General features: G+C 45.4%; 2 protein-coding genes across 4 annotated transcripts in view; one reads left to right on the top strand and one right to left on the bottom strand.

The window, feature by feature from the left end:
* kcnd3 (potassium voltage-gated channel, Shal-related subfamily, member 3) overlaps positions 1-8,180 on the top strand; it is a 98,978-nt gene extending 90,798 nt beyond the window's left edge. For all 3 annotated transcript variants that reach the window (XM_035159727.2, XM_035159726.2, XM_035159725.2), the window contains 5 exons: positions 1,180-1,281; positions 4,042-4,074; positions 4,215-4,304; positions 5,782-6,035; positions 7,552-8,180. In XM_035159727.2, the coding sequence (XP_035015618.1) occupies positions 1,180-1,281; positions 4,042-4,074; positions 4,215-4,304; positions 5,782-6,035; positions 7,552-7,726 (654 nt within the window). In that variant the 3' untranslated portion in view covers positions 7,727-8,180. The remainder of the gene's footprint in view (positions 1-1,179; positions 1,282-4,041; positions 4,075-4,214; positions 4,305-5,781; positions 6,036-7,551) is intronic.
* A 2,159-nt stretch (positions 8,181-10,339) lies between these two features.
* LOC118111287 (5-hydroxytryptamine receptor 1) lies at positions 10,340-13,188 on the bottom strand. The gene is made up of 2 exons (XM_035159729.2): positions 11,614-13,188; positions 10,340-11,065 (listed from the first exon to the last, which is right to left on the bottom strand). The coding sequence occupies exons 1-2, from the start codon at positions 12,691-12,693 to the stop codon at positions 10,910-10,912; spliced, it is 1,236 nt and encodes a 411-aa protein (XP_035015620.1). The 5' UTR covers positions 12,694-13,188; the 3' UTR covers positions 10,340-10,909.
* Positions 13,189-13,286: the final 98 nt, after the last annotated feature.

Genomic DNA, 13,286 nt, shown 5'->3' with positions numbered 1-13,286 from the left:
CTCTATGTGGCTCATATGTATATGTATGGAAATTTTAGCAATGGAGACGTGGCGCGCATGCTTTAGCACACATGCAGATGTGCAAACACACATCCGCACACTCAATTAACCCCCCAGCGGTGCATGGGGCCCCCTACTAAACGAGCTGTGTGTCTGCTCATCATTTAACACAGCTCACATTCTCCTGCTAGCAATTTCCCTTCAATGAATCCATCATTCTATTTTTAAATTGCAGAAGGCGATGCAACAGAAACACACACACACACACACACACACACACACACACACACACACACACACACACACACACACACACACACACACACACACACACACACATGCTGTAGCTGCACCGAGCCCGACACACAGATGTTGACTTTGATGAGAAAATGGCAGGACTTTCGAGAAATAAGTGATTACACTGTCCTGTAGGAGCAGCCGCTCTGGGTACAGTGACACATTTTCATCACAGGATTTTGTACACAGACGTTTTCACGCATGTTTCAGTTACAGGATGTTGCAGCAGAATCCTTCCACTGTGTCAAAGCTACTGATGCTTAAAGATCTCACTGTTCCTTCCTCGTATTCCTTCTCTTCTCCTCTTCATCCCTGTTGCCTCACAGGAGAGATTTGACAGCGTGAGAGAAAAGGAGAGGAAAAAGAGACTGGTCTGTGCGCTAACTGTGCTGTACAGGTTTGATAAGTAAAGATGCATTTCAGCCGACGCTTGCACAGCGGCTCAGGTGTGAAGCTGTAGAGCGTTATGGGCCGGGACGCCGTGATTTCATTTACTGAACAAAGCAGCACATAAAACAGCCCAAATAATTTTAATTCTCTATTTTGAACACAGAATGACACTTAAGCTGCTTAATTCCTACCTGCTCCACTCCTGGCTGCCTCCCTAGCTGGTTTTCAACCCAATGAATGTTCTGACGTCTAGTCGCCATAAATCATTCATAAGTATCGCAGGGGATTAGAGTGAACATATTACAGGAGATAACAGTGAATGCTTTAGTAGCACATGTTTGATTTGATCTATAAGATCACAGCTAAAATATGAAGCATCGAGAAAGTCCTGTGGCAAATGAGTGGGATGTTTCAGTCGTTCTGGCACATGGTCGTACGGTATAGGCACTGACTGACTAACAGGTGGATTCTGTTGTCTCTTTCTCTTTGCAGAAAGCCCGCTTGGCCAGGATACGAATATCTAAGGAGGGAAGCTCCAACGCCTTCCTCCACAGCAAGCGCAACGGCCTGTTCAACGAAGTCCTAGAGCTCACGGTAAGAAAAGCCTCCAAGACCACCGATGCGTCGCTGGTGTCAGCCACACGCGGTACCCTCACATTCTCACGTCTTCTGTACTGACGACACAGAAAGCCTGACATCTGCAACCACTTGGAAAAAAAGTTCTGAGGATTTCTGAGTAATTGGATGTGGGCCCAGCGCTTGTCCATCCTCTAATTATCACTTCTTAGAATGCGCCCGGCATCCCATCAGAGCAGCTTACTGTGATCTCATCGTCGGAGCGACATTTTTATAATGTGAGCATCCCGAGCCCAGCTGCCCATCTGAGGAGCGGGCCTGGGGCAATGTAGCAGGAAATGTAAACACAACTCAGGGATGTTCCATGCATCGCCAAAATGTTGTGGTTCACAGGCACTATAGTGGCCTGGGGCTGACACGGCACAAAAATAAAAACAAGTGCTTCATCCCCCCCACCCCATCCTTCTCGCTATATGTGCATCTCTCTCCCTCTCTATTGCGTTAAGAGGCAACGTACTGCAGTGATGATGTTTCCATTTATCTTATATGCAAGCAAAGTGTCATGGGTAAACTCCACGGCAAATATTGACTGATGAAGTGCTAAAAGAGACAGGAGTCAGCAAAAGTTTAACATTTCTATATAAATAAGGACTTTTTTGTAGTTTGTTTTATATATGACGCAGAGAAGAAGAATTGCTAATGTGATTACATAGCCAGAAGGTGTGGTTTTATTTTGTTTACTTTAGAGTACCACAGCCAATATTAAATTTAAATGAAATAATTAAGTATGGATTAGGGAACATTATTACATTGCAGAGCAGTGCAGGTTTTTCTTTAGTGTATAACGCACAAAGCCCCAAGTCGTTATCACAATCACAAATATCTGCCATTGAAAACACAATAAGAAAATAGTTTCCTCCCTTTTCCACATTGTGCAGCCAAAGCTCAAAAGTAATTAAATGCAACATTATCAGCATCTGAAGACTTTTTCACTTCTTTGCAGAGATAGTCATTTAAATTCATGAGCAGTCGCTCTCCTGCGCTGTCTGCTCAGATAAATGCACCTTTCATTTCTTTCTTTAATGTGTTTTCTGTGTTTTATCACATTTGTTTGTCAGTTGGGTTTTAGAGATTTGCCACAGTCGAGCTCTGTCCATCAGCGGTGACTCTTTGTGTCCAAAACAGTTTGCATGAAGACGTGAACCGGCACAACCAAACGTTAATTGTTGTCCAAATTGAGTGTAATTTTTAAGGCTGCTATTTACTAACAGCATTTTCAGCACCATGCAGAGCGACTCAGTGTGATTTGTCGCTCGGCCGATCAAGCTGTTTCCACTCACCACAGTATGGCGGCCACCTGGGTGGTGAGCCATAGCCGCCTCCAGAAAGACTGCTGGTATGGGCAATGCAGTCGTATGTATAGAGAAAGACAGAAATAACTCTGCGTAAACACTTCTGTGCAGCGCGAGCACAGGTGAGCGGCCTCGTACCCTCTCTGCAAAGAAGTTTCTGCTTCCAACAAACAGAAAATTGCAACCACAAATCCCTCAAACGTGGCGCTGTAGTTGCCTTCCGGCGGTGCTGTCGTGCATTCAGGATCAGGGCAGTATATTTTGTTTTTTTATAAACAACTCAACTATGGATTCTGAAGGGAAAGACTGATGCAACCCATTGAAAGACTGTATATGTGAAACATTGCTGTACTTCTGAAAGCAACAGCGGCGGCATTCTGCAATATACTGAACTGATCTTCCCGAGCGCAAGCTCAAGGCTTTTATGGCCAATATTTATGACAATAATGCAGAATAATCTCTACTGCATGTGTGATAGCTCCCCTGGAAACCCTGCTGAGATGTTAGATGTATAAGTGTATTAAATTTTAAATCGTGTTAGCAATATTTTAATAATCTAAAGGCATCTCTTTAGAATTTTACCTGGGAAACTGAGTGAATGAAGAGCAGAGTGTTAAAAGCCTCGTTGTATTATTATATCAAGATTTATGTTTCTGAATATAAAACTTCTTATACGCACAGAGGAAATATTTTCCACAAGCTTTAATTCCTCCCTAAGGCCCGGCAGTAAAATGATTTATTGGACTAATAAAACTAAATAAACACACGGACTGAAAAATCCAAGCGTCAAACTGCAGAGTATAAACAATCGCATGTGGTTTTAGATGTTGTTGTAGGATCTCTAAACTTTCTTAGAGGATCCACAACAGTCCATAAGAATCCTATTCTCTGACTCACCGCACCACTGCCCAGAAATGAGTTTCGTAATCCAACCACCACAGAACTAGAAACATCACCCACTTGTTCACGCACAGATACACACACGCACAGATACACACACACACACACACACACACACACACACACACACACACACACACACACACACACACACACAAATAAACGGGCCATAGCATAGAAAATAAGGAATATGGAAAACAAGCCATTAACAAGTTGCCTGTAGCTACAGCCTTTGCGATCGCAGAGACGGAGGCAAAATGCCACAGTGGAAATTCTTGTATGAATTGTAGATACTGTATATCCATTAGGGGTGAGTTGTGCTAGAAGTCCCCCCTCCAGCACAGATCAATGCACTGGCTCCGTTGATGTTAGGGGACGTGCCTCTCAGGGTAGGAATGGTAATGTTCCCTGTGTCTGACTGGCATCGCTGTGGCCCTGAAGGCCGTCTGTTCTCCACGCTCAAACTATGAACACCCTTAAAAATCATACCTGTCTGTTCTCCTTTTGTCTTCCTCTCCAACCGAAGCAACTTCCATACAAGATGAACCTTTCAGATCAGGTACTGAGACAGCTGCCGGCCGCGCACCTCCCACATCTGATTACTGTCATCCTAAAAGAAAAACGTGGAGGAGTACTCATTGGGTGGGTGTGTGTGCGTGTGTGTCTGTCTGTGTGTGTTTCTGTGTGTGTGTGTTACAGAACTCTGAGGAGGAGCAGCGGTTAAGTAAGTCGACTTCTCTATTAGAGAGCCAGCACCACCACCTGCTGCACTGTCTGGAGAAAACCACTGTGAGTACACACACACACACACACACACATTTGTTTTCAGTTGTGCAAATTTTATAATATTATTTTAACATCAGCATAAAGCCCCATATAAATCCATGCATTTCTCTCCGGCTGTAGCTCATTAGATGGAAGTAACTGACAGCCGGGCGTAATGTGTATAGATCTACAGTGTTTATATGTCCATGGGCAATTGCAGCTCAATGTGGCGCGATGTCCAGAACACTGCATTTTCCCTTATGACACACACTCATCTGTGTCATAATGCGATACAGACGCACTCACACGTCTGTTTCAGCCTGACACAACTCGTCACACGACAAATGGAAGAGTCTAGCATGCACTGTTGCACATGCACACACCCAAGCTGTCATATGCACATATATATGCATATGTGAGAAAATGGACGACAAGAAGTTCAGTTTGAAACCTACCACTCATAAATCTGCCAGTCCCCCTAAGAGAGCACAATTAAATCCACTAGATCCAGATTTTTATTTGGATCTACACCAAATTGCACATGTTATTCCCTTACTCCAATGATAAGGATCCATGGCAAACTTTAATGAGCTCTTTCTTCCATCCTTCCGCCCAGTTTTGTGGAAATCACATTCAGTGGTTTTTGTTTAATCCTGCTAGAAATGTGACGAGGGTGAAAACAAATCCTCATTGGCTGCGGAGCTGTAAACAGTCATGCTATTATGTTTAAAGTTGATATAAAAAACCTGTTCGCAAATACTCACAAATTTTAAACATGCAACCACATGAATTCATTTACAGTCGTGTTTATCCACCTGCTTTGAATTTTTGCCCAATTTTCCCATTTCAGCTCTGATTTCTTCTCCAGCAATTAGAAATCATCTCTGTTTAGCTGCTGCTCAATTCTCCAGCACGTCTCTATCTTTGTCAGACTGCTGTTTGGAGCAGGTAGAGTGCATACAGTGTTTGTTTGGAGCTTTTTCACTGTCGTGGCCAACAAACAGCTCCACTGGGAGAGGGGAGAGTGAACCAACACAGCCGTGGGCCATCAAACCTGAACAATAATCTGGAAGACACCGTAAAGCTCAGTCGGGCTGATGCGATGCTCCGATTTGGGTGATAAATTGGGCTCATCACCCTTTTCACGTACAAGTAGTCATGTGATCAATTGTTAATATACAAGTTATAGCTGCTTTGAGGAGCTGAGACCCTGGAGAATTGATTCTGAGCTAAGCTGCAAAACACTAAAATCATGTTTACAATGTGAGCGTACACACACACACACATGCCAATATAAAAAATAATCACATTCTCAGCAGTTATTGACCCAGGCTATGAAGCAGAAAATGACAAACTATATCAAATCACATACAGTACATAGTCATAAATATACATGTTGTAAATGTCACTTCTTTTTCATGACTCTCTCTCTCTCTCTCTCTCTCTCTCTCTCTCTCTGTGTGTTTGTTCCTTTTGCCGGTCCCGTTCTCTTCATCTCCAGAACCACGAGTTTGTGGATGAGCAGTATTACCAGCAGAGCTACCTGGAGGCGGGGATGCAAAACTACCCATCTCGAAGCCCCTCCCTCTCCAGCCGAGAAGGCGTGACGGGCACCTGCTGCACCCGCCGGAGCAAGAAGCACCACACCCCTTTACAGAACGCCAGCGGCCCAGCGCACATGCAGCCTTTGACGCACACGCACCAACAAGGTTTGCAGGAGCTCAGCACCATCCACATCCAGCCCCTCAGCACCAGGTGAGATCAGGATTCCCCACAGATGGAAACAAAAAGACTCTAATATCCTTCAATTTGTGTGCTGGGGTGTTTCTGAAATCACTTTAAAGAAATATCCACTCTCGCTTACTTATACACTGTTGTGTATTAAATCAGATTTGCCAAAGAGTTGCAGTCTCCATTTCTACTGCGCTCATTTTGCCTCAACCATTTTTTGGGGGAATCTGAATTCGATTGAACTGTTTTTTAACACCTTTGTTTCAAAACTTTGTCGCATCGTGTTCAGACAAAAGTCGAGAAAACATCCACTGAAAATTAGTTTTTCTCAGAGATTTCATAATCTCTACTGTGCAGTGCAGCATCCTGGTATCTCACCCTCTGACCACGTAGGAGTAATGGTTACGGGCGACTGATCAAGTCTTTCTATCACCAGCTACAATTAGCCTAATTACTTTTTGTGTAACTCATGACAACCGACAACTAGCTGCTAATTTACTGTCAGATTGTCCCCACAACATTACCTCAATGATTCACTTGTTTTTATATAATATTTTAGTTATCTAAGAATGCTAGGAAGGGTATTTTGCCCTGAGTGAGGTAATACAGTGAATTTTAACCTTTATTTTTTCCCAGGATTATTCATAACCTGGTTAGAGGCTGAAATTAAATCGGTCTATAAAGTGATTTTTGACAACTAGTCATCAGCAACAGAACAAAGTCGTCCATCATCAGCTGTTGAATTAACCAGTTTGCAAACAACTGCCCTCTTACCCGCCCAGACGACACCGAGCAACGTGAGAATCCCGATGGAGTTGTTTTCTCGGCCATCCGACAACTGCACGCCAAATATTTATGCAGCTTCCACCGTTGGTTCAGTCCACAAACTCCACACGGAGGAAAACATGTTTATTCAGAGAGCCTCTCAAATTTCTTCACCAGCCAATGTTTACTCTGACTCTCTTGTTGTTTACTGGGAAAGGCTGCAAACCAATTCATGAGCAGCTGAAAGCTGAGCAGAGCTGCAGAGACGCTCAGTGGGTCTGACACCTCCAGCATCCCAATGATATTATTCACAATCAGTGGTTATTGTGACCACTGATGTTAGAACAGAAGAAATGTCTGCACACCAGTTGAAGCTCCTATAAACCTTTTAAATTCCGTCCCCTTTTAATTACTGGACGTAATTAAAAAAGTTTATAGAAGCTTCCACATTTCTTGTCTGGGTTTAACCACCAAGTTTTGATGCGCGTGCTTTTTCGTACACTTTCAGAATAGTAATGTTCACTTTGTCACAGTGTCGGTTGTCAGCGCTGAGCTATGAACACAAGTAAAGCTCCACCTGTCTCCTCTCCTTTTTTCTACTTCCGACTTACAAGACAAACCATTCGGATCAGGCAGTGAGGCAGCTGTGGGTTTGGCTCCACCAGCGTCCCATTACACTGGGACAGTTGATTTGAAGGATTGTGACATGGGGATTTCTGGATAAGTCACTAATATCCTAATCCTTGATTCTCTGTGCTCTTTTTTTGATGTGCAGTCGCTCCAGTCTGAACATGCGCGTGGACGAACCAGCACCCCTGAACTGCCAGAGCAGCCAGATCACCACAGCAATCATCAGCATTCCCACACCACCCGTGACGACCCCTGATGGCGACGCTCACCTGCCGGCGGGCCCCACCTACCAGAACGTTGTGAAGGTGTCCGCACTGTGAAGACTGGAGCTGCAGACCCGCCGTGCAGAAAGACAGATAAAGACTCACTGAGACAGACTGAGGGACAGAGGAGGACTGGGAATGACAGGAGAAAGCATCCGAGAATCCTAGCTGGGGTGGAGCCTGCCCTCTGCTGGTCATGTACTGTAACGACATGGACTCCCTGTACTGACGGAGGATGGCTTTTAGATACAGTATATTCATGTTAGTGGTTGGCATGCATGTGTGCGCGTATGCAAGTGTGGGTGTGTGTGTGGGTGAAAGACTATGTTTAAGGTGTCATTCTAGCTGAGGAGGCAGGTGAGAGTTCGCCTCCAAAGGTGTCGGAGATGAGTTCCCAGAGTACGTCATGTGTCACTGTGCACAAAGCACCTTTTTTATGATTTTCACTTCAGTTTGACACTTTTCCAGCAGGAGAAATAAGGAAAAGGGAAGAAAACACGTTATCAGAATCTTCCCCTCTGATTTCATCCTGCCCTTTGGTTTCATGTCGTTTTGATCCTCTCACCCAACGATAGATAAATAAGCCACTGGTTCCTTTCCTGGTCCAATATCACTCCACAAGTGTGACAATTCCTATCAAGATGAAATATGGTCGGTGTTTCTGTGACGGCGTTACCGAGGAGTTTCATATTTCTGAATGAATGAATGTGACTTTTTGCTAGATAGAGGATTTGTGACGTTTTGGATAGGAGATGTGTGCGCGTCTGTGTGCGAATGTGTCGGTCTCAGTCGATTGAAAACTTGTGTTTCAATTCTTCTGGAAGTCTCTACGGCTCAGTATATGGCATATTTGACTAGCTGCCACTCTGAAGGGTTCATTGCACACTTTTCTGTCAGAGACCCTCAGCTCCAAGCCTTCCACACAACATGTGCCTGTTTAGCTGCAGTAAAAAAGAGAGTTCTGTTACAGTTTTCTGAATTCCACCCCCCCTCGCCCCCTTTTTTCTTTCCACCATTCGACTCCTACAGCCTGACGGACCTCAAACAGCTCAATTCTTAACAAACAGCCAAAAACGAAAAAAATGAAATGTTTTTGATTCAAACCACCACAATTAAAAGCACAAGGCGCCTGCTGAGAGTTTCTGACACAAATCTGTCCTGAACCCCGGGTTCTTTGTGAATATTGTTAATAGAATATTTTGTAATATTTGACCATTGTTTGGCAGAACCAGTGAAGCTGTCCTCTCGTTCTCTCGCTCTCTCCCTCACTCTGTCTTTCTCTCTTCCTCTCTTTCTCTCTTCCTCTCGTTGTTGTCCTGTTGTGTCCCCACCGCCTGTGTGAACAACAGTATGCTTTCAGTAGTCTTTATAGCTGTCAATGTTTTTTCTTCCCCAAACTCAGCGGGCATTTTTTCGAAGCTGTTGGGTATGTGTACTCTATGTGGTTAGGAAACTTGGTGTTTGTACTTTTTGTCTTTCTTGGTGTTTTTCAAAGGATCCTATTTACGTTAATCTTCTGGACAACTGAAAGGAGGGAGGGTCTGTTGTCCCGGTGACAAACGGAGACACAGAGGACACTGGATGAGCCGTCCACATATCCCTCGTCACCGAAAACAAGCGCTATACTCTCGTTCTCTCGACTCACAGACCCACCCTGTAACTTCAGCATCGCCCATCGGGGAATCCCATCAAAGTTGGCCTTTGTAACTCTGGACGCTGACCTTTCGGCTCCGCTAACCTCCCGGCTGATGAGTCTCTTGGCCTTTTTTTTCATCTTGAATGTCATTTCGAGGGCAGCAGCTGCAGAGACGGTCAGGTCTGGTCTTTGTTCAGGTGGATGAGACCTGTGCTGGGCTCTCCCCCCAAAAAAACTGGGAGGAACAGCTTCCGTCGCAGCAGACAAAACAACCGACGCCGCTCCGACGCTGGTGTTGATTAAGAGCACACAGACAGGGCTAAAGATACACCCATGCATCAGCAGACTGTCCATTAGTGAAGAGCATATTTCAAAAGCAATACTGGAATTGGTCTAATATCATGTCTGCCCATTTGTAGCTGAAGTTTCTTTTCTTGTGGAAATAGAGTGCGTGTTTAAAACAAAACGCACCATGGTGTTTGTTTTCTTAAGTATTTAACTTCCTTCAGGTGGAGATAAATGAGAAGCTGAACCAATTTTACACATGCATTTGTACTAAGACTTAGAATTATGCATATCATCACCGTATCAGCCCACGTGTGGAAGTATATAGCATATCAGTGCATCACGACACAAGACTTAGACTCCCCCCCGTTGTGTTCACTCTGATCCCGACATTAGTATAACCCCCCAAAGAAAGAAGCCAAAAATATACCACTGAGTTGGAACAGGGTGTGTTTTACTTCTGATATTCCTAGTAGTGACTTAGTACTCCTGCTGGTACTTTAGAGCTGTACGCAGTCACAGCAGCTGCCTAGATCCAGTATTATTGGTGTTTAAGTAAAAAAAAATACTGTGTGCAATTGTACCTGGAGCGAACAAAAGAAGACAAGCACAGGCCGGCAGAGCGGTTTTTTCCAGTGTGAATATAAAACTGGGGGTTAAAGACATTGACTTTATATTCACATCAAGTCCAACATTTGGAGTCTATGGAAAACTATGAGGATGTGACGTAGGTAACGGCACAAGTGAGGTTCCCTGAATTTTCTATTTTTTATTTATTTGCTATAGGACCGTGATTAACCACCATTTATTTCCCGCTTCCCTGTTTCTGGACAGGTTGTTTTGTGTCAGCTGCACTTTGAAAATGACAGTTTGACTTATCTAAGCATATTTCCGCTCCAAGTGTCAAAAGGATTGCATTTTTATTTCCAAACAGCAAATGCAAAAGGTCTTGTCTTTGATTGTGTTTCTTTCTCTCTCTCTCTCTCTCTGTGTTAAGTACTCTTCTTTGATTGTCTCTTTTCTGGGCTCAGTCCGTTTTCCCTCTCCCTCTTTGCTTTGCCCTCCTACGCCACCTGTCGTTGTTGAGACTACTGCTGTGCGTATCTTGTCAGGTGCTGGATATTATGTATGACCTTGTCTTGTGTCCCGACTGTGAAACGCCTGATAAAAACATCTATATCTGCCACAAATACAAAAATCTGTGGGCTCTCTTCTTCACCTGCCTCTAAATCCCTCTGAGCGTGTGCAAAACGGGGGCTCGTGTACATTTAACTTCAGTCCACGTGTCCTCAGACATCCATCATCAAAGAGTCGAATCCTCAGGCTCTGGGTTTCAGTGGACATCCCGGGATGGTGGAGAGGATCTTGCTGAGTTCAGAGCGAAACTGTCTCGTGACCAAAGTGTAGATGAGAGGATCCACTGCAGCCTGCATGCAGGTCAGCACCACGGCTGAGGTCTCCAGCTCCATCAGCAGCTGTGGGGAAACACAGCAGAGAGCTCAGGATGGTGCACGGACACAGGGAACCAGAATATGTCTCTTTATGCACAGCAGCGTTTTTTATGAGGTACGACTGTAATTGATTAATGTTCAGTTTTTGCTGATTTGTTTCGTTTAACATGACAGAAAAAGTGGAAAATACTCCATCATAGTTTTCTGAGACTGAGGCGACATCTGCAAATTTGCAAAAACAGTCTGAAAACAGAGATTTACTTTGCAAAGAATGGATACAAACAGCAAATCTCTTTCATTTTATTGATGAATTATTTAATTGATCATCTAAATTGCTGTTGATTTGTTCATTTTTAGCTGCTACTATGATGCATTACTTCCAGAGTTATAGACACAGCTGCGTAATAGTTACTTATCACTTAGTTTGGATGTTGTGGTTTTTGAAAAGTGTTTCTAATATTTTTCACATCACTTTTGAAAGAAGAAATGTTAGAATTACATGTTGCAGTGCTGCATTTCTATTTTTCAGATAGTATGATGTTAAATGAACAACAAACAAACAAGCAGCTCACTCTGTCCGTCTCCAGCCGAGAGATGACTTTCACCAGCAGAATAACCACCATGGGCATCCAGAAGAGAGTGAACGCAATGATAATGTAACCGAAACGCTGAGCCACTTTCCCCTCCATCCGTTTCTTCCCCCGCTCCCTGGCCCCGGGGGTCATCAGACACACTGCCCCGACGATCTGCGGATGTCTCCCCGGCGCGCCCCCGGTGCCAGAGGCGGCCGGCGCACAGGGCGCACCGGCCTCCGCTACCAGGAGCACCGTGCGGCGGGGCGGCAGCGGGCTGAAGAGGCCCCCTGGAGCCGGTCCTGAGGCCAGGCCACTCAGCCAGGCCCAGACGTCCTCAGACACCGTCGGCCTCAGCTGGACTCCCCGGTGGAAAACTTGTTTCCGGTGCTGCCTCACAACTTTGAATATCCGCACGTAGTGGATGACGATCAAAGTTATACACAGTCCCCACACCGGCACCAGCACGTAGGGTCCGAACGGGTCCGAGTACCGAGGAGCCTCCCCGGCGTGGCCGGCACCGTGCGGGCGACAGAGCATGTAACACAGCGCTTTCTCGGAGAGAGTCAGGGAGACGAGCGCCAGGACGAGGCCGCACGCCCAGATGAACAGGATCCAGACGCGGACCCTCGCTTTCCGGCCCTCGGTCTGGAAGGGGAAGGCGATGGCCTGGAACCGCTCCACGCTGATGCCGACCAGCGTGAGCAGCTGGACGCAGCTGCACAGCGCGTAGGTGAACTGCTGCAGGGTGCACACGGGCACCGACACCCGGCGGCCGCCCCCGTAGCGCAGCAGCGAGAAGAGCAGCAGCGGCGTGTCCACGGAGCATTTGAGCAGGTCGCTGGTGGCCAGGCTGACCAGCAGCGCGTTGTTGCAGGTCTGCAGGCTCTTGGTCCTGGAAACCAACCAGCACACCCACAGGTTCCCGGGTAAACCCAAGACTAGGGTCAGAGTTAGGACTGTGCAGTTGAAGAGGAGGAACCACACTTCCACGCGAGTGTCACGGTGCCAGGTTGTTTGGTTCCACAAAGTCTGAACGTCCATCATCTCCCCTGAATGGGACATCGCTCTTTCATTCATCCCAGATAACCTGTGTCATGGTGGAAGGCAGTGTGCAGCACAGCCTCTGATTTAAGGGAACACATGGTACAGAGTAGTTGAAGAGGACCTCTGCTTAAATTGACTTATTCAAGGGTGTTTGTCCTTGTTTGGCTCTGGCACTGATTGGGTGGATGGTCGGTAGCGGTTGATTGGCCTGTAATCAGGAGCAGGAGTAGTCTGACCTTGTTGAAGAGATGAAGGTGAACAGCAGTTTGCCCTCCTCCCTCTTCACCTTCCTCTATAAAAAGCAGAGGTGACGTGTGTACTCTGAAGACGTTGAGAAGATTTATCATATTAACAAAGTCGTATGGCGGCGCAAAGAAGCTGCATCAAGTTGTACACGCGCAGAAATCTGCCTCTGAAACGTGACATATATCAAGATCCATGAATTATTATTATTTTATTTAAAGTGAAAATGTAAAACAAAAACAAAAACACCCTATTTCACTATGTTATCTGGACCCACACCACATCCTCCCACCGGGTTTCATGGAAATCCATCCAGTTGTTTTTTGTCTGACAGACGTGAAAACATAACACAGGTTAGAAATAAGATGGTGTCATCGCTTGTG

The sequence above is a fragment of the Hippoglossus stenolepis genome, chromosome 6, assembly GCF_022539355.2.
Source record: "Hippoglossus stenolepis isolate QCI-W04-F060 chromosome 6, HSTE1.2, whole genome shotgun sequence".
NCBI classification, from domain to species: domain Eukaryota; kingdom Metazoa; phylum Chordata; class Actinopteri; order Pleuronectiformes; family Pleuronectidae; genus Hippoglossus; species Hippoglossus stenolepis.
Note: the sequence above shows the minus strand (reverse complement) of the source record. Positions and strands in the feature narration are given on the sequence as shown.